Source organism: Apteryx rowi, unplaced genomic scaffold (genome assembly GCF_003343035.1).
Source record: "Apteryx rowi isolate R43461 unplaced genomic scaffold, aptRow1 scaffold_243, whole genome shotgun sequence".
NCBI classification, from domain to species: domain Eukaryota; kingdom Metazoa; phylum Chordata; class Aves; order Apterygiformes; family Apterygidae; genus Apteryx; species Apteryx rowi.
This window is the reverse complement of record NW_020448786.1, coordinates 1,124,891-1,146,967: the sequence shown is the minus strand read 5'-3', so window position 1 is coordinate 1,146,967 and position 22,077 is coordinate 1,124,891. Positions and strand designations below refer to the sequence as shown.

Genomic DNA, 22,077 nt, shown 5'->3' with positions numbered 1-22,077 from the left:
ACTCGGACAAATAAGACCAGTTTTCACTGGAACAAAGAAAGGCACTTCCCATATCCATGCCAGATCTTGAGTTTCCTACCTCCAGCTGTTTCCACCATAGATGTGTTTAAAAAGAGGCCAAGATTTTTTTTTTTTTTATAATGCAGAAAGTGTTTGTTTTAATATCAAGTGAAAAAAATAATCTTTAGAGGTTAACCCTTTCTCTGTCAACGTTGCAGGCACAGTTCAGGACTTAGCCTTAAAAGGGGTATGTTTTGGATGGTTCTGAATGAAAAGGTCAGACTGGAAAATTCCTGGCTATCTGTACAGTAGCAATTGTTGTCACTGTAACTCTTGCTGCAGAGAGACATTCTGAACTAGAAATGGAATAAATTAGCAGGCCCAGCAGATCTTTTCCATCCTTGATTTTTACAGGACCAAATTCTTACAAACTGCTGTTTAAAGACCTGTTTATACAATACAGGCATATGAGCAATGCTTTGATTTTCAGGAACTACCTTTATGCACATAAGTGCTTCCAGGATCAGACTCTAATTCAATGGGAGTGTTCCCTGAGGGATTAGGCTAAAGCTTTTGTGCACACAGTTCCATGCAGATCTAGGGCTAAGCACAATCTAATCAATACAGCCAAATCTTCTGTTGGAAGTAATGTTGGAAAACGATTCCTTTTATTTGCAGTCCTGTTCAGAAAAGAGTATTTTTGTGATATGCAAACAAGCCAATTTTTACAAAATCTCAAAAAATGAAAAATTAGTGAATTTTTTAGATAAATATCAATTAATTGTTAGAAATAAGTCCTTTTCTCTCTCTGTCTTCAAACCAAGAAAGTCTGAAAAAATTTTGTTCAAATTTGAGAGAAACATTTCCTCCCATATGCAGAATCTCTATCAAGATCTGGCCCCAAGAACATTTTCTGGCTAAGTTGTTATAAAATCCCCAAAGACAGCCTTTATTCTGAAATGCTGACAGTACTAAGTGTAGCGATACACACTGGCCTAAATTATAAGTGTAATATGTAACACAGGTGTTATTCTTGGTTTTGACCTAAATAGGAGAAGGGAAAATCCCTTCCCAGACACCTTCATGTATAGATTTAGATGCACAAGGATATTCACATGTAGCTATGACGGTATTTTGTACTGCCACTTTTATTTTCAGTGTGGTAACATATGTCCTGCAAGACTTTCAGGCAGTACCATGAGTCTTGACTTTAAAAGTGTTACTGCATAGTAGTAATACGTAAAATTCAGATTTTTTTTTAATATCAACAACCTGTCAAAGCTATTCCTATACCTACATTCCAAACTACTCATCCTACTCCCACACAGAGTACTGAGAAATATCAGACACATCTGTGTTTACACCCATTTGTCAGTTCAGGGCCTGATCCACAGCTCTTGGGAAAGAGATAAGAATTTTTCTGTTGATTGCTATAGCTTTTAGCTCAGAACCCTAAAGAAGAGGTTCAGCCATGCTGAGAAATTTAAGTTATTCTAAATGCGTATTGAAATTGCCCCAGTTTCCTTCCTCTTGTTAGGCAGTGACTGCCTGTAGCCTTGGCAAGGCTTTCTGAAGAGACAAAACAATCTTCTGAGGCCTTCAAATGCAGAATCCCCAACTTGAAGCAAAAGAGGAAACCCCTGAAGTTCTGTTGTTCCTGTTCTGCTGAGGGCAAAAAAATGCTGCTCTTCTCTTAGACCACATAAAACCAGTCCTAGGTCTTATAGAGAGAGGCACACCTGAATGTCACCCCTCGATGTATACATTTGATTCTACTACTTCATAGTTTTCATTATCTCTGCCAAATGTAAGGCTGAAGGCTAGAGTGCCTATAAAAGCAACTCGTCCATTGAAATGATGATTAAAGAGTTGTTAAATAAAAGCTAAAGGAGGACTGAAGGAACACTTTTGTGTAACACACCCAAATGAGGGTGGAATAGGAAAGACATTGTGTTTACACTGCTCATGAATCTAATTTAATCCCAAGCTTGTATAGGTCCTAAGGGTGCTGATAGTTTATATTGGTGTAAAGAATTAAGCACAGCTGTTTATAATTCACAAACATCTTACACCTGCATTCAGAGTTGCCATTTCTTTCATTTTTGTTCATAAACTGGGTACTGAAACAGACTGTGTAAGGGGGCTCTGCAGAGCAGGGATTAGGTCTGTATGTAGGTACAGCTTTGTCCTGCAGATCTGGATTTAAGTCTCACTCAGGTCAGTGGAAAGACATGCTTTAGTTTGCCACTGTATTTAAACTCATGATTATATCTGGAGCATTAGGCAATACCCCAATACAAATAATAAATACAATGGTAACTATTAAGAAAGTTAATCTTGTGAAGCTCAACTCCAAGTGTTGACTAAAAATAGTTGCTAGTTCCATGTTTTAGTGATTAATTATTGTGATAAAGTGATTATTCCATTGCCTTTCAAAATTATATAGTGATTTACACTGTAATATATTACAGTATGATACATAAACACTTTACAATTAGTATAAAATTTGAAACTTTAGATAAAGAAAATGATTTAGTTTAGAGCAAGACTTACCCATGCATTGGTCCCCTCGCTTCTGATAACCTGGAGGACACTGGCAGCTGAAGGACCCTCTTAAATTGACACATACTTGGTCAGCTCTACAATTATGGGTTCCTGTTGCACATTCATCTATATCTTTATAAAAACAGCAAACACAACATTAGTCATGAAGTTTAGTTAAAATACTTAAACTGTTGAAATATGTTTTACCCTTCTTCAGGCTACCTATAAATGAAGGCAGCAAAGTTCAAATATACTCCAAAGATGTAATCACAATATTTATTCCATTTACAGGACATGCAAGGTTGTCAGATTCCTAATAGCTTTTAATTCTGATATGCAGCGTGTGAAAATATTTTCAGATATGATTATTATTTTAAACAAGCAGATACAAATATTTGTTAGATACCATAATTCTGTTGTACTTCTCACTATGGAACTTTTTGTAAACTTCTTGCAACTTTACCACATTTTAACCATTTCATTTTTTTTCCCCATGCTGGTTGTTTGTTGCCTGCTGAATTATTCTGGAAAATTTCAACAAAAGCAATTCAGCATTTTCCAAGAATGAGACAAGTTAGAAATATGTTCTTTTGCTAATGTTAAAAAGATTCTGGTGATCTTCTTTGCAAGGTTCCCGTGCCCCATACTTTGGACAAGGACTTGAAACATAGTATGTGGTGGCCTTTTCATCAGAGATATATCTGTCTCTGGTCATTCCCATGAAAATTTCCTTGATTGAGTCAATCTGTTAAAGTCTTTGGAAACAGTTTACATATGTTCATGTATGGGCAGTATAGTTAAAAATGTAAAGACTAGATCCACACTTTTCTGTGCAATTCAGGCAGCTTTTCATTCATACTGAATGCAGGTTTATACAAGTATAAAAATGACATTTTGATTTTGCCTATTCCTTGTAACTCCTGGAGGTACTTAATTATAATTAAACTGCATGTGCTGACAAATAGGTTGCTTACAATGGAATTACAATTCTCTTTCTCATCTAAACATCCAAAATGTTAGAGAGCTTTTTATTGTAACCTGACACAGTACAGTGAAAGGACTTTGTAATTTTGGCATTCTACACAATTTGGAGACTCTAGGCTGAATAAACAAATTCCTTAAAACTTATGATCTCTAGTTTACAAATCTCAGCTGACCTCTCTATTTGTATAGGCACTTGGGACGTTAGAACATCACCAGTGGCAGATTCTGGGTGGTGCTTTGGAAAAAATGATGGATTCTTTCACATAGCAAATGAAAACAATTTTGACCACAAGATTCAATAAAAAATAAACCATCAACAGTTTGAATTAATTCTCAGTGTTTGCTCTTTCCCCAAATGTCCAAATATTTTACATATATTTCCTCTTTATCTGACAGGAAAAATAAAGTCCTTTTATGTTAACCTTCTCTTTGCATTTCTGCATAGTATCAGTCCTAGAGCTGCTGTGTTGATGCAGAACTTGCTGACCACATTGCTCTGTATTGACAGCTGAAAAGCACATTCTCAGGTGTAAAGATTTTCAGGGACTAGATCTGTCTGCCTCACACCAACCAGACACATCATTAAATGCTAGAGCCAAAGCACTGTGGACTCAATGCAAATCTTTGCAGGGACTTCACTGGGCTTTGCATGTATTTCCAGTCCCTACAAAAGTTGTAGATAAAATTGCCATAACATTCATACGATTATAAATCCTTTTTAAATATACATATTGTTGCAATGTACTGCAATAAAGAAAGCATATTTGGTCTACAGGAACTTCAGATTTGAGGAAACTTAACATGAGTTAGCTTTTAAACCCTTATGTAGCCACTTGCATCCATGACTTGAATTTCATTTAGCTTGTTTCTCTATGGAATAATAAGCTACTTGAGCTAAAATCAAGTAAACTAGACTCGCTTATGAACTCAGGGTCTTTTATTTTCCTGATGGTAAATTTGAAAGAAAAAAAAATATTCAAAAGTACAGTTTGACTGCTAGCCTCCTTTTCACTTGGAAACTCTTGGAGGATTTGACATAATGACCCCAAAGACCTGCGTTCATAATGTCTTTTGAGGCTTGTTTCAAGGAAGCGTTTAGAGCTCTTCTAAAGCTAAGCTTACTCAGTTTAGTATCCTGAATTGGGCTGATTCTTAGCTGTGACTCTGTATGTCCTAAGTGTCCTTCAGACAGCATGAGAATACATATCAGCATCTGGCATATTCTCTGTGGATTTGAGATCTTTCTCTGTTAGTGTTGCTATTCTGCAGTGTCATGGTACCTTTTGCTATTTTGGCTGTTTTTCCTGGATGGTTTTTGTTGAGATAGAGTCCCTAGGCAAGTTAGGCAAAAAGATACAAGGAAAGAAGTATTGATGGGAGTCCTTTGAGAACTCCAATCCTCTTTTTGTGGCTTTACTATATCTTCAATAGAAGATGATGTAGTGCCCAAGGTGGGAAGTGAAGGTGATTAGCAGAGGAGCCTCTAATGTTCCCTGAGGACGAGGAGTAGCTGCCATGCTTGGAGCACTTCTGCTCCCATCTATGCACAGAAATCAGTAACGTTAGAGGAAGGCTGATGGTCTGAAGGTCACGTTTCTTAAGTGCTTCAAGGAAAATACTGTGGGAGGAGGACAACAGGCAGCTATGTTAGAAAGGTTTCTGTGCTGGAACATTCAGTTCTGAGATCTCTAGTATTGCAATAATTATAGATCTGTCTGCTGTTGTGACTGATATAAGGGTGAGGAAGTGAGTGGAAGATTTCAACGCTGAAAGCAGTGCCAAATGTGAATTCTATTGGTGTGATACCAGCAGCAGCCCAGCCCTTGTGGAGTAAGGAAGGAAGCACTGGTGAATTTTGCAATGTGATCTTGCTGCACAGAACTCTGCTCTCAGTGACTGAGGCCCAAAGAGAAGTACTAAGCTTTTTGATACCTGACAAATGTGACCTGAATCATCCTCCATTAGGGCAATATTTCTTTTTCTAACTGTCCTGAAAGTTATTGAGGCAACAGAGGAATGGAACTCGTAGGAAAGGAGCAACAAGGATGCTTGAAGTCTGACTTGGGATGAGGCACATCTGCTCCATTTTCCTCAGGTGTGGCAAAGGTAATGTTATGTGGACTTTTACACACACAGGCTTTCTTCCCCATATGAAATAGCATAATGTTAAAATGGCATTGCCAATATTGATCTGGAACTCCCACTTACATGTTTGCTCATGGTTCTTGGATCAATAGACTGACTAACTTCGGTTGTTTAGAGTCTGTCTGAACTGTGATTAGTCTGAAGTTTTCAGATCGTTTTTCCAGTTATGTCCCCACTGTATGAAAATCAGCAACTCTGAGGTCTTCATTCCATTATTCTAAGAACTCGTTTTTTTCCAGTTTAAATCAGGCTTTTTCAATACATTAGGTTCCTAGCTCATGGATCATGACTTGCACAGTGCCCTCTGATTTTTTGACTSATCTGCAAGCTATATCCACTCCTAATTTTACTCAAATTTTACTCAAAAGCAAAAAATACTGGGATGAAACAGCAGTCACACAAAGCATGTGTGTAAAACATACTTTTTCTTAAATCCTACCACTTAATTCAATTTGATCTTTCTCAACAAAATCCCTGGAATTAAATGTGAACAGTAATGAGGGTATTGGGAATCCATACTTTTGGTTTCTGCCTAATGCAGACACCCATGACCAGACTGATCTGACGTCTGTGAAGACATAGCAAGCTGGGGCAAGGCTGTAATAGAAACTCCTACAGGAACATCACAGAGCTCACCAACTTTAATTCTAAGAGCAAGATAGATTTGTTTGACCTTTCCTCTTTAGCATGAATGCTGAATAATGTGTGTACGTGCATGTGTATTTATAATAATTAAAGAAATTAAAACAAGACACTCCACTGCACACACTTGTCTCTCTGGGGAGAGAGTCAGAGAACAAACATGTGACAGATGTTTGTCATGTTGCTTAATGCACTACTGGAAAGCACTCAAGATACCACAGTGATGAGTGCAGTATAAGAAACAGATCTAGAAAGAAAATAATTAGCTTTTACAAGCTCATTCTTGAGCATCTCTCTCCTCCCTCTGCATCCTCTTTTCCAAATTTAGTGTCATCACGACAGAGTTTGTTTCCATGTTTCAGCAGTTGATGCCATAGCTGAAGCTTCTATCTCAGACAAATTTCATGCAAGCTGTACCTGAAAATACCCTCAACTCATTCCTCAGTAACTTCATTGATTAAATTTAATTTCTACGTGTTTTACACAACGTTTGCTCACCCAGGTAGGCTATTTCAAATCATACTGGTAACCCATAATTAAAGTTATCTCCTCTTTTAACATTACCCTTTCTTTATATCTTTATATTTTCTAATCTTAGTTAACTTTTTAAAAGGTCATGCTGTTCACTGCAGACAAACAAAAGCTGTAGGTTTGAATTAAATTGTTAAAGAAATGGTATGGTGTTTGATGATAGATACGTGCAGCCTACAAAACATTTATTAATTTTAAAACTCACTGCATCTCTTTGATCTAAGATGTTGCTCAGAGAAACAAATAACAGATAAGAATTACCCCTGACATCATTTCCTTACCATAAAAGATAATGAAAAATTCCAGATGTAAAAGGCTGATCAATAGCTGAGCCCATAGCAGCAAAGGGCAAGACTGAAAAGCTGAGCCCTCCATTGCTCTCTGACAAACAGTCCCAGAGCAGGCCCCCAGTAGGACCTCTCCACCTGAGTTTACTGGTTGTTGGTCTTCAAGTATAGAAATCTATGGGCCTTTCCTGGAAGCCTTCACAAGAGACAGAGCTGCTGTTACGTGCCTTTGGGTTCTACTACGTGTTTTTGGGTAAACGTCTGTTTTGTGATAGAGAGTTTTAATTCATTCTCTTGTGTGTTAACTCAAGTTCCAAAACAACTCTTAATATTTCCATTAAGCCAGGCCACCTAGCCTGATCCCAGTGGAGTCAATACACTTTCAATTGTGGCTGGAGACATTTTATTCCCAGACACTCTTGGACTTTCTTTGAAATGACTTGGGTCTAACAATCCTTTTGCAGATCTTATCTGAAAACTGAGCTGGGTTAACTTCAATGTATTGATCACTGTAATAATTAAACTCAGATAATTATGTAGTTTTTTAATAGGCTGCTTGAGAGCAAACAGTTATTATGGGATTTGTAGTTATAAATATTTAACGATTTTTTTAACATTTGTATTGAGATTGAGTACTTTAGTTTATATGCTGTTTATAGGTATTATATCCAAAAAACTACCTTTAAAGAAGGTTATAGTTGCAAAGTCAAGTACTCAGAGGACTGGAAATTGCAGAATTCAGTTTCTCTGAACAGGCTTAATTTAGACCCATTATACATAAGCATTATGACACAGTCTTTAATTATATGAATTTCATATTCTGTTTTTCCCGCAGGCTTGTGCTCAGTCAAACCATACTATTCCCAGAATGGGTTAGGTGGTCTCGTTCTCTGTCTCTGTTGAACCCAGAATTTACAATGATTAGTGCTATATAGAAAACTTAAACTGATGTCAATAGAGAAGAGGGGGAGAAACATTACAACTAAGGACAGTGGTGTCTCAATTAAATTACATGTAAGCCACACTGCTCTTTCAGAAATGTTTATGGAAGTCCTCAACTGTGCTATGGTAAGTATGGCCATCAGACCCCAATGACTCATCCTAATATAAATACTGCATTTTGCAATAATGCAATAATCTCCAGCGATCTTTTAAAAAATTCCTTTTAGAAGGTTTTCTTATTGATTACTATCTGTAAGTTAAGAAAATGCTCTGATTTGCATAGGCTACTGTTTAAAGTTTGCAGGGTGCTACAGAAATAACGTGAGAACCACTGAGGGTGGCAGAGCTTGCCCTTGCATTCCTTCAAAATATAAATCAACTTTCATTTCATAGTTTTAATTCCACAAGCCTCACTAATAGCTATACCCAGTGATTCTCTCATTTTCCAAAAATGTACCCACACTCCCTCTTGAAGTGATTTGCACAATTATGTCCTTCCATTGCTGACTTTGGCAGCCTTCTCTGTATTTCAACCACTAGTTGTGTACAAAAATTTTGCTTGACCTGCTTTTAGCAATAGCTTTCTCTAAATCTAGTGTCTGGTTCCTTGTTTTAGAGCTGGTTAGTTTTTCTAGTTCTCTACTGCAACCCACTCTGTCAGGCTCTTATCTACATCCATAAAATTCTTTCCTAGTCTCTTTCTGAGCTACAAACCTGGCTCTGTTCCCTTCATACTGTGACTCATTTTTCCCAAACCCCCTGACTCATGCTGCTTGCTCACTTATGCAACAGTTTAATCTCTGTAATTTTCTTCGTATCATTATGAGAAGTACTCATAAATTCACAAGATGCATTTCACCAGGGCTTCAAAATTTGTAGAAGGAGTTTTAATCCACATCTATCCTCCATGTTCTTTAAGCCACTCAAAAATCTTTTCTCTTCTAGCTCAGAGCTGGAGAACTGTATTCTTAACTAATTCGAGTATATCTTACTCTTGGGACTGATGTGCTAGGCTTCTTGCCGCTCAATGTCTCTCAGCATATTGCAATTTACTACAGCATCTTCGTGCTCTCTTTGTCTGTGTATATATTCATCTATTCGAACCTATCAGGAAATATGTGTGTGGGTCGCTTTCCATATTCTGGTCTGTGTAGCAACCCCATAAACAGAACATTCCACCAGAACAAAAAGGGGGCCCTCAAAATGGCCTTACGGGATCCAAATTCTTGCTTCTGCCAGTGCTGAACAGTGACAACAGACCAGGTTCTGAATGGTTTATGCAAATCTAAACCCAGAAAAATTCCACTGACACCAGTGTTGCACTTGTCATTGACTCCAGTGAAGCCATTCTGGATTTGTATTAAATGTAAATGATAAATGTTTCAGTTAGTTGATTTAAATTCTTCTGGACTTATCTCAGCGTGAGACCAGTAAATGATCCAGCCTATTTTTCTAATAGACACATCTGAACTGAAAGCAGTGCCTCCCATGAAAGCAATGGCATCATGCAAGACTGATATTTGACACACAATGATCTGGTGAGTATTGCAGGTATCACGGACAATTTACTTAACTTCAAGATTCTGTAATACCTTCCACTATCTATCCATAACTGTTCATTAACTCTCCTCTGTCCATTTGCAAGATAACATTTTGTATTAGTATTTCTCAGAAATGACCCGTTCAGGGTAAAAATATCTGAAGAAAGAAATCAGACAAATGCAGTTCTTCCATTAGCATGGCCTGACTTTATTTTACCAAATTAAGTATTCTGTCCCTTATTTATGTTTCTTATATTGTTCTTGCAACTGAAGCCAATCTCACTGCTATGTCGTTTCCTGGATCCTCCCTGATCCTTTCTTACACATAGGAACAACATTAGCAACCTTCCAAATTCCCTGGTTCCCTCCCCAGCCTTAGCAAGCTATCAACAATTTCTGTCAAAGGCTTTTCTATTTCCCTTGCTACTTCCTTCAACATTTGGGATGTTATTCATCTGGGCTGGATGCCCAGACAACTTTTAACTCATTGGCGTTGGGAGCCTGAATTTTGCACTGGTAAATACCAGCAGAAAAACTGTTACATAACATCACATCAGCAGGTACCAAATGACCAATACCTGGAGTTGTTTCTCGCTTCTGCAGTGACAGAACCTGTTAATACTACAGACCTGCACTGTAACATTGCAGTCACTATCTAGTAGTGTCATGAGGTAGTGTCCATAATATTGTATAACACTGTAACAGCCAGTGAACTCCCTTTATTGCTGTTTTTTTTCTCTTTCCTTTATAAATTTTCCTTTGGGCCTTTCATGTTAAGTATATTGGACTGAATGCTCTAGTAACAAGTTTTCACAGTTAAGGGAGGAACCTGCACAAATGCTTGTTTGCACAGGAAAAACATATGTAAGAGCCAAGACCTACATTTGAGTAAAGAGGTGAGGCAGAATGTTTAAATTAATATGATTTAAATGAAAAATGGCAAGATTTTTTTTGGTATGCCCAAACATTTCCTCTTTCAAATTTGTGAGCACAGCAAAGCAAGCTCCTTGTAGATTTGTCTTTTAGTACTCCTGGGTATCATGGCATAACGGAATAGAAGTAATGCAAAGTATTAATGTAGAAAATGCATAAATAAGCTAAATAATGCTGTGCAACTTCATAGCTTCTTCTGTCCTGTATGTGGCCTACAAGTGTTAGCAGCTACCATGAATTTGGGAAAGTTACCCAACTATGATGACTTCATGAATATGAAGGTATAGGAGAAGTATTCCTTCCTCTATTTATTTACTCAACAGAGTTAACAAAGGATCAAGCTGTAATAATCAAGTCTGGACTGCAGTACTTTGTCACAATTATGTATTGTCTTTGGTATGTCCAAACTGAATTGACTTATCACATAGAATAGCTAAATAAAGGAGTGAGCCATAGCTTTCAGCACTAGAACATCTCCCACATGTTTGTTTGGGAGTGGCAGGCAGCTGAAAAGAAAAAAAATGAATGAAGCTTTGAACTGATGCATTACTTCCTTTCTCCTCTGCTTTGCCTCCATCTGTGATGCTAGCTTCCTTCTTTAAAGAGTATGCCATACAGTTTGTATTTTACACTGGAAAAGGTAAAGTGCTTTTGATTCTGATATTATTTTTATTTGACTTAGAAGAAGACTAAGATATGCCATCTACAACTGAACATGCTTTTTTGCTATCCTGTTTCCTAACACAAGACAATATTTATACTTTTAAAGTTCAGGACAGCACTTCAGTGTGACAAGAGAGGGATGCTTAACCTGAATCAGTGCCCAAACGTATATTCTGCTCCTATGCCTTCTGCACAGTAGCTGTCCACGCTGCAAATGCTAAGAGAAGTTGTTAAGAAGCATAATCCTACCTAACAACAACTTACTTTTCTACATTGTGGTCTGTACTTCTCCAGTCTTCTATTAATACAAGCCATGGTTCAACAAAGCACGTCAGAATGTGTTTGACAAGAAGATATACTTGATCACTGGTTCACAACCAGGGTGAATTAGATGAACTCTTCATGAAAAAGTGTTCAAGTAATACAGTAATTAAAATTACTGTTACAATTAAAAGTAATATGGCTAATATGACAACGTTAGTCCAATACAAGGCCATAAAACTATCTCCTAAAGACATTTAACAGTATTTTCTATCTGATGTTACTTCAAGATACATGTTCTTAAAATAAGAACACAGGTGTAATGTCTATGTGTTTATGTGTGTTTAAAACCTCTCAAAGGGAAGAATACTGTTTTTTCCCAATAGAATAACAAAATATTAATGATTAGCTTTCCTGCTTACCAAAAAGACAAATATTCCATGTTTTTGATTAATCTCTATATTCATTTAAAGCTTGTATTTTTGGCTTTCTTATTTCTAATGGGCTCATAAACTGGGCGATATTTACTTTCAAGTTACAATCTAATAATGTGGTGCAATGTATCAGCCAGTCTCAGAGTGCTTCTGAATGTGAGTTGTCATAACGGTAAACTTTCTGATTTATATTGTAATAGCTTATTTTTACTTTCAGTTGAGTATTTCCTGCTGTTGCTTTCTTGTGATTTTGTGCTAGAGGTCTAACAACTTAGGCAGGCATGAACCAAAAGCACAAGCAAGGATCACCCACCCATGATGACCAATACACTTGGACTATACTCAAAAACAACAAGGGTGGATTAAACTATTCCATTATTGCAGATGAAAGAGTTCTCTCCGACATCTGGCATATCATCTTCAAAACTGATATGGAGCATTTCCATAAATTCAGCTTAACATTGTTTTTGTGAGTGTTCCAAAGTATTTTTAACATGAAGAAATAGCATGCAAACTAATTTCCTATTTGAAAAGTAAATGTCTTGTTCTTATTCTCTAATTCACCCAGTTATTAAAAAAAAATTAAAAAGATGTTCTCTTAACTTGAAGCATACTGTTTTGTTTATTTAAGTTAATGGAAAAGCTGGTCAGTGTTTGATGTAAAGCTGCCCCCTTGCTTGAAAGAAACTAAACAACTGGTTATGAATTATGAATATCTCCTAATAGTTTCCAGAATTATCTGAAGGATTTTTTTTTTTCTTAATTACATACACTTGAAAGTTCCAAGTTCCCTATTCATTTCCATTTTGTTTATTTCTCTCCTTGGAAACCTCATAAGCATTTTCCTTTAGCTAGGCTTGACTGAACAAAATATTACTGCTACAACCTGTAATATTAGGGAGATAAAGGCCTGAAAGCTTATTGTGGTTTTTAATTAGGAAGTTGAAGAATCACTCATTAAATCTTTGCAAGCTTTTTAACAGCACTTATACTGGCAGTTGCTGTGTCCATGCAAAAGAAAACACAAACGGAAGACAACACAAAAAGTATGCTTCAGAGCACACTTTAAAGTAAAAAAGATCTTTTTTTTATTCTGAGAGAAGAACATAGAGAAAAGAGTTCCTACAAAAATCTTGCCTTTTCTGTGTGTTGGCATTTCTTGAAATACTGTTTTGCAGAGAAACCAACCGTAATTTTTTCAGCATAAGGAACAGTGTGGGGCACATGGCTCAGAGAGCGCTGAGACTGTCCTGCTTGCTGCTGGGTAGCTTACGCCCCTAAAAAGGGATGCTAACGCGACTGTGAGCCCCCTGGTAATACACCTGCCTTAGGTAGCTGCATGCAAGTTTCTCAAGGAGAGAGAGAACAGCAGGTGGGAAATATCTTTCCTAGCAGGGTTTTGCAGCTGGAGGGCTGCTCGGTGGCAACGCGTAGCAGCGCTGGCAGGGGAGCGCCTCTGCAGGCAGGAGGTTTTGGGGGGCAGCACTGCAGGCAGGGGGGCCCTGGCAGGCCGCCAGGGTGGCAGGAGAGGGGCTGTGGGGTGATACGGGGGTTGGGTGCTCCGGGAGGTCGCTACGGACGGCTGGATAGCTCTTCGTTAACTGGTGGAAGGCATAGGGGAATGAATCTCTTTTTGTGGACACCTGAGGCAGGTTTCTGAAAAAGCCCCTAAGGCTAAAACAGAGCAGGAAATTGCCTCCTGTCAGGCAGGAGGTGGCTCTCACCAAAGTTAGTGAAAAACACCACCAGTATTTTACCTGCAAAGCACGATTAAGCTTCTGCGGGAACTAGAGCCCTACTTTTAAGATCTAAAATAAAATTCAGTGTCTACATCAGTTAAGAAGCAGTAGTAGGTATTTCAGGGCTTTTTATATGTTTTTTGTATTAGCCAGTGTCTCTTTCTTACATCCACCAGGCATATTGCAGGTACCTAGAGTGAAATAGCTGTAAACTATGTTAGAAAGATGGATCCTGTATCTTCCTTAATTGCCCATTTTAAAGTTTGAAAATATATTTTTAATTTTACAGGGAGAAATGAATCATCACAAAAATTATTAGTAGCTGACATGAAATATGTAACCAGGTTCCCAGATTACAGTAATGTTTACAATTCTTTTTGAAGTTTCTGATTTGAGACTTTTTTTTTTTTCTATGACATGTGTACAATAGATATAATATCTATTATTGTATCAGGGTGTAAAATGGTTTTGCTGGCATTAGGTTACAAGGTACACAGAAAGGAGAATTTGAAGGTAACGTAGAAGGGGCAGAATTTGAGAATACTGCAAAAACAAGTTCGATCGGTGATTGAGTATGAAAAGTACCTAGAGGCAGCCAAATGAAGAAGAATGTTTTAATCTATAAAGAAAATACAGCATTTCAAATATTGTACATTTGAAACTGCTACAAATCCACTCTGACTTGTATTATCATATATTCAAGTACAGGGAGAAATGGTTTGTCTCAAACAACCTGCAGTAGAAATAGACCGCAGAAACTAGGGCTCTTCCTAATCTCATATTGCAGTTAGCAAACAAAGCAGCAAAGACCTGCTAACTTGCTGAGTGAGCTGGCTTGCTGTAGGACACCTATCAAGTATGTGGCAAAGCAATGAACAAACTCCATGTTTCCTAGGTAGTGTTTGGCAAGAAGCTGTTCTCTATCTGAAGGAGTTTTCCGATATGGATAAGAAGCAAAATAAAACAATCTGTTCCTGTGCTGCACTGGGACACCACCAATCTCAAAGGTGTTCACTAAAAACTAGAAAGGCAGACCTCCAATTAACCAATCATCACCCCAAGACCAACATGCTTGTGTATCTAGTATAAAATAGTATATGTAGTTAGTATATTCCATTCAGGTATGGTCAGTTCAAATCTTTATGCATGTTGTTTCAGACAAAGAATCCAAAACTTCATATTCTGCCTCTGAAGTGAGTGCTCTTACTGGCTCTTGGCCATTTGGGTGTATGGCTTTTATTTTTTTCCCCGTAACTCTAGTGAGAAATGCCTTCCCCAACCTGAGAAGCTGTCTGTGGTGAAAAGCTGTTTTGTTGGGAAAAATGTCAGTGGCTCTACTTCTAACTACAAGCCCACAGTGCCTTCTGTAAAGTCATTCTTTCTTGGGTAATTGTATAGACAACTGACAGGTATTCAGATCAACAGCATATGTACTAAAATCAAGCACTGCTACAAAGCAAACATATTTAAAATGTAGTTGGCATTATTCCCACACACTCCTTGTTTTATTAGTTAATGTACCTTTTGTAGTAAAATCTTAATAGTAGCCCTGAAGTCATATATAAGCTATCAAGCCATTTCTAAACATGTATGTTAATTACTCAGGAGGTATATCCAGCAGACCTGGTCAAAAACGGGATCTTTTTCTGCAGAAGTTTTCTGAAAGCACAACAATTCAAAACTGCTATTGTGGTGCCTCTAAGTGGCATTAATTCAATCACTGGTGCTTCCATCTCCCTGACGGGGTGGGCGTCCTCCTTGGACCATTTCTCTTGTGAGGAACCACAGTGTCTCCTTATGGTGAGGGAGGCATGTCCCTGTGTGAGTTGTTGGCAAAGGTACCACACTGGGGCATGTAGTCTGGTGCAAATCTAATCTACCACTATCATGGTAGCTCTGAGAATTGGTAGAGGCAGTTTTTATACACTGAACAAAATTTCATTAACACAGCCAGCAAACAGATGCACTGAGCATAAATTTTGTAACATCTGGCCCTAGTCTGAAATGCAATAGCCTGATTTTTCTATAGTGAAGCACAGCTTGTCAGTGCATATCTGCACTACTAACTTTTTACTATCTTAAGAAACAAAGGACCTGAAGATATAAGGGACTTAAGATAAAAAATAAGGGGCTTAAAATACTAGATATAAGGAACCAATTTGATCAGTAAAATATTAATTTCCTTATGCCTTTGCAGGCTGAACCAAACAGGTACATACACTTAGTAATATTTGTTAAAAGACAGCGTGGCCAGAAGCAATTTAATTAAGAAGCACAGGTCAGAACATCTGAATGTTTCTTCTCTTTTTCTTTTGATATTAGCTTCCTTTGGTGAATGGGCTGTTTTAGGAATTATAACTATAGTTCCCAGGCTGAGAACATTTAAGTTCAAGTTGAGTTCAATAGCAACTATCAGAAGGAGGCTTATCTAAATGATGATATTGTTTTTAGCACTAATCATCCTATCTGTCGGCAGTACCAACAGTCTGCAATCTCCACAACTCCCTACGTAAATAAGCAGATTCCTGATGCCGTTCCAACTTCAGAAATGCCTTTGAAAGCATTATTTAGTTATGAATTTTTCCTACATGATTATGCGATACTTTTAGCATGCTTCTGTATGTACTCACAGACACTTTGTTTTGAAGAAATGTATCCAAAACATATTTACTTCTAAACTATAACTGAAGGGCACTGGCCTGTATTTTACCTTCTCATGGAACCGAAATGGAATGGTTAAAAAAAATTCACTTTCGTGCTTTCTACAACCTACGAGTGATAAAGTAATAAAATCAAATTATGGAAATAATACTTAAAAAAGACATCACTTGATTTGATCCAAAATATTCTCTAGGGATGGGAGGGGAGGAAGAGCTGGGATAGAAAAACATAATGTTCAGGTTGCACAGTTCAAGTAAAGTGAAAGGGATGTGCAGAAGATTCCTGTGGCAATATTAATTTGACTATGCTACAAACAGCCAACATTACATGGTACAGATCTAACAAACCAGCAGAAATGGTATTTAATTTGTCTGTCTGTCTTGCCTTAAGAACCTCACATTCACATTAGCTGGCTCTCAGTTTAAATTCAAGTGGAAAATCCAATTTTCCAAGTAATTTTTAACAAGAATAAGGCTTAAAATCAAGTTTCAAAATGTTTGGTGTGAGAGAGAAGAGGTGTGAGAGACAAAGCCAGGCAGGGTCAAAAGACTATAAAGAGAGGCACAGGCAACAGGGAAAGAGAAATCTATTCTTTGAAGGGTTAAAAAAAATATATATTTTTGAAGGAAGAAAAATGAACATCAGAATTAGAAAGACGGATCATGATATAGGTGTCTAAGTGGAGGCTAAAGAAATGCCTGAGGAAGAGAGAAAGGCATATAAATAAGATCCTTACTAATATAACTACTTTTCAGTTACAGAAATACTGTTTATTAAACACTTTATTAGAATTTAAGACTAGCAGCACGATCTGGTCTGGTCACCAGGGTGTTCTGGATGCTTACTTTTTGCCTGGAAAGCTGCTAAGTAGTTGTCAGAGTTTGTATTTTACTGCCATTTCTCTGATTCAAAGTATATATGAGTTGTCAGAATAATGACTAAATGGTGAGTGCTGAAGTGGTACAATGCATCCTGTGTAGTGCAGGAGAACGTGTCTATGTGACTGGGACACAGCGAGAGCAAGAGGCATGAGCTCAAAGGAGGCTATATGGTGGGCTGTGGGGAAAAGGGAGAGAAAACAATACAGTGAACTGAATGATAGTTGAGGATGTGCAGTCTACTGCAGATTGTAAGTTGGAGTGGTCCTTGAGAAGTATTGTTTTTTTCAGAAAACTGACAAAAAAATCTTAAAACTGAAAATTATTTTTGGCCCCAAACTAAGATTTTCTTAGGTTTAGCCACATTTTTTCCATGTTTGGAAACAAAAAAAGACACTGAAAAAATACTTTGTTCTTTCAGTGAACAAATAATAAATAAAAACTAACATTTCCCAAGGAAACTTCTGGTTTTTAAAGAGCGTGCTATTTTTTTCTTCTAAAACTACTTTGCATCAACTCTGTTCTCAGGCTAAAGATCCGACTTCCTAGCTGCCTTTAGACAATCAAATAGAAGTAGCAATCAGGAAAGGTGGAAGGCTTCTCCCCTCCCTGATCTTTGGCTGGGAAATATCATGGGTTTGCCTTGCATATAGACTGCGCTACCATGATCCTGGCATTTTTCACTGGAAGATGAGATTTCTGCAGTGTTTCCTAAAGTAGAATGCTCCTTAAGTCTACTTGCAGGGCTGTCAGGAGGGTGGAATGCAGCAACCTGCTTTTGTTTGCCTGAGCATGTGATTTTATATACCTTGTGATCTTCACAGATTTCTGGCGAAGCTTAAAAGGTTAGTTTGAAAAGGGAGTGGCTATCGTTTGTTTAGAAAATAAATAGAAAAAAGTAGGCCAAATACCAGTAAAGTTCCAGTTTTTAAATATCAAGCTAACACACCACATTGCTGGCCTGAAAAGGTCAGATGAAGTGGGAGAAAAGACGTATTTAGACTGATTGCCAGGCAGGACGTGGGATCTCTCACTGACTTGGCAGTAGATACTTCAGCTCTATTTGCTATTAATGCTGTTTCTAATGCTCCATATTTGCTAAGTTCTTAAGTTTGACAAGATCCATGCTTTATTTTCCAGTATTTACATGGTATTAAGCAAGTGTGTAAATCCACTCGGAGTAACCAGGGCCTACGCAGCCCCTTTTTTTCTGCTTTGTCTTTGGTTAGTAGACAGCATGCTCAGGAAAATGGAAGTTTCAAGGGATTTTCCTTTGGGGGTGTGCTATCAGATAACAGAATTATTTGCAATATGTTTAAACTTGCTAAACAAGGTGGAATAGGGCCCTTTGCCTCTAAATTTGTCAGTAGGAGTGATGGAAGAAATAATTACTTAAACTACAGTAGAGCTGTAATAATTTCTCCCAATGAAATCACAAGATATAATGAAAATGCAAATACTCCTTTGTATGGTCTGATTTTAGGGTACTTGGCTAGTGTAAAGTAGAAAACCTAACACAGCAGCTAAATAATTGCTGCCACATCATCTAAGCACATCATTATCACTGCTGGATGAGATGAAAGGTATTTACAAATGAGAGTCTGCCAGGAGAACAGTCAGTGCAAGCTTGATCCAGTTCCAGATGTAATCAATAGGAGCCTTCAACTAGACTAGAGCTTAAAGGACAAACTAACTTCTTTTCAAAATATAATACACTCTGAATTTTGCAGAATTAAACCTGGAGTTCATCACTAGTTAGTGAGATACACAGAGATTTGGTGCATAACATGAAGTTAGTTGTTTTACTCCACACATTGTTTGAAGGTCTTCAAAATTATACTTTCCACTCTGACAACTCAAGCCCACATTTTTCTTTCTCCCCCTTAAATCTCCCACTTTCGTCCTGTTTTTCTTTCTGTATTCCTTTGGGTTCTACCCTTCTAATTCTTCAAGGCAGAGAATGAGTCTTTGTTTGTGAAGAGCAAAGCAAGTTTATGGCACTCTGTTCATTATATTTATGAATCACATCTAACTGAATTTTTCCCATAGCCCAAAGGTGGCTGTTTGCCCAAAGGCATTGCTCTCAGTGCCTGTATTTTCTATTTATAAGGTGTATTTCAATTTACATCAGAAGCTGAGGGAAAGACTTCTGCTTGATATCATTTCTGCCAAATGAAACCCACAGAAAAGCTGTGGCCAAAGGAACTCTGTACAAAAGTTGTCTGGGCTCTGTAATTTTGTTCACGTGGATGCATGGTAGTATACATTAGTTGCCAATAAAAACAATMTAAAATAGATACAGCACTGTGCAAGTCTCAAGACGATCTTAAAATGTACAGAACTCAGGTAAGTGAGCACTGAAAAACACACTTAGTCAGAACACAGTTCTGTGAGAAAATCAGCTTTTGCAAGATGGTCATGAAAGGACAGGAAGCTCCTCTGACAATCCATTCTGCTCTGTGCAAGATAATGAAATTTCATGAAGAGCAATTTACAACTGAATTAAAGAAAATTGCTGTTTTTGAAACTATTTGTGGTTGTGACAAAGTGTAGTAGGCACTCCCCAGAACATGTTGACATTATATAGGCAGTATAGCTGGTGATAGCTAGGAATTAACCATATAAGTCCTAAAGTGGTACACTAGTATGAGCAATTCCTCAACAACGGCAAGTCTTTCTGACTCTAGGCCACTCTCTGGCATTTAGGAGGGCCAGTAGCATAAGGCCTAGCATGCATGCACAAGGAGATCTACTGTGGGACAATTGTAAATACAGATGCCCATCCAAACTAGATTCTTTGCTTTCAGAGACCTGCAGGAGTAACTAGAAGCCTTCTTTATAGCAAACATGGGGAGGGGAAAGGAGGAAACGGACCCTGACCAACCCACTGGGCAAGCTTTTTAATACTCTGCGGCAAGAGATGTTTCTCTCACTCCTGGCTCCAGGAAGAAAGATGAGTGGGAAGCTTTAGTCATTCTTCCTCAAAAGGTATCAGTGAGGCCCTTTCTTTGCTTCATCTTTTTTCAGAAGGTATTTGGCTTTTTAGTCCACTCCATTCACTCTTTCATAATTGGGGATCATGTACATTTTTTGTTTTCTTGCAAATTAAGTGTATAAGTTAATTGCCAAGGACGTATATAACCTGTCTCAGACAGACCTAATCTAGCCTTTCCATGACCATTGCAGAGGTTAACAAGMCCACAGGGGAACATGAGGGCCTCATATGCTGTTGAATACAGGCTGATATTGGTTGATCAAAATACATTTTGCTTATAACTTCTTGCAGGATAGGAGAAGAGATTTCTCAATTTAAACTTCCATCAAAGCTATTGGAAAAAGCTGTCAATCACTTTCAAGCCTTTCATAGAGGTCTTGCTGCTTCAAATGCCTTCCAGATGGATTTAATTCCAGTGTGATTGATGATTGTCCACTCAACTTTGCAGTTGTGCACTTCAGGGGAAAAGTCCACATCATGCTCATTCATGTCCGGATGGCAAAAAATGACTAGTGGCTCTTTCTTCGTGAAAGTGATATTTTCCAATAACTGATGAGGCAAGAGATGAGCTGACAGAAGATGAATCTAGAGGAGACTGCTTATATTGAAGTAATTCATGCCAAGAGCAAAGAACAGAATTAAAACATAAAGCAAGGAGATATGTACCTAAATATTAGTGATAAGTTCAATGTATGGTGGAGGAAAAGAGAAGCAAACATCTACAAGCATGTTAGTTTCTGAAAAACAGGAAAATGGGGAGAATTACTTACAATTCTGAAGCTAAAGCATTTAAAAACCCTTATTTTTAGCATTTTCACGAATTCTACTGTGATGCATAGTATTATGATTTTTCTTAATTTGAAAACCTGAACTACTGTTCACAACATTAAGTCCCTTATTCCAGGCTAACCAACTTCAAATTTATTGTCTAAGCTTAAGAGGTCTAACATTGTACTTGTATTTCTCTATGTTGTTAGCATCTAGAAGCCCTGGTCATGAATAAGTATTCCACTGTACTGCTGATATGCAAAATGTGAACCAAAAGACAGTACCACCTTCAAATGATTTACAATTTAAGAGAGGAGAGAGTGGAAGATTACAAAGGACGGCAAGAAGCAGCCTGGTAGGTAAACAATCTTTGTGGCCTGTTAAGTTTTTTAAAAGCTTTTGGAAAAGATGAGTTTTCCAGAGATTGACTATTGAAGGAAGAGAAGGGGATGGTTCTTTACAGACTGTAAATAATGTAGGCTTGAGTCCAGTTTGAAAACTTTTGAATATAGTATCCAACCAATTCCAGTATTTCAGGAAATATTCTAAGTGCCCCCTGCTGATTTAGAAGAAAAGGATAATCGGGAAAGAAAAGTAAATATATTGGACCCAAGGCATAGTCACAGCTGCAATGGTGAAATGTTGAAAAACTCAACTGAAGACACTATTAACAGCTATATCATGACAGGAACTGTGTGTCTCCCTATTCTCATCCTGCCAAAAGACTTTTAATGTGTCTCCCCTGAATTACTAATCCTGCTGGCAGAAATAAAAAGAGGGTTGCAGAGTACCCAAAACTGTGTCATGGAGCAGAGAGAACAGGAAACAGTATTTGGAGGGGTATACAGAGTGTCCCTGGCATGTGTTGGGGATAGCAGATAGAGCACTGCCTGGAAGAGAGATGGACAGCAAGATGTACAGAGGGTCTTTGGGTGGAAGGGTGAGTGGCAGAGATACTATTCTTTGGCTGAAAAAGCTATGAAGCACATGAGCCCTACTTAATTTTCACTTTCAAATTTGAAAGTTTGTGCCAAATGTTGAAGCGTTCAGTCTTCAAACACTGGAAGGTATGGAGGGTTAGAAAGGAAAAAAAAAAAAGTCTTTGGTCCTGCAAAGACTTATTTTTAGG

General features: G+C 37.8%; 1 protein-coding gene across 1 annotated transcript in view; it reads right to left on the bottom strand.

Annotated features, from left to right (window-relative positions):
- The window catches only part of EFEMP1 (EGF containing fibulin extracellular matrix protein 1), a 53,876-nt gene that overhangs the window by 10,953 nt on the left and 20,846 nt on the right, over positions 1-22,077 (bottom strand). Inside the window, exon 5 of the mRNA XM_026066576.1 lies at positions 2,554-2,676. Coding sequence (XP_025922361.1) covers positions 2,554-2,676 — 123 coding nt within the window. The remainder of the gene's footprint in view (positions 1-2,553; positions 2,677-22,077) is intronic.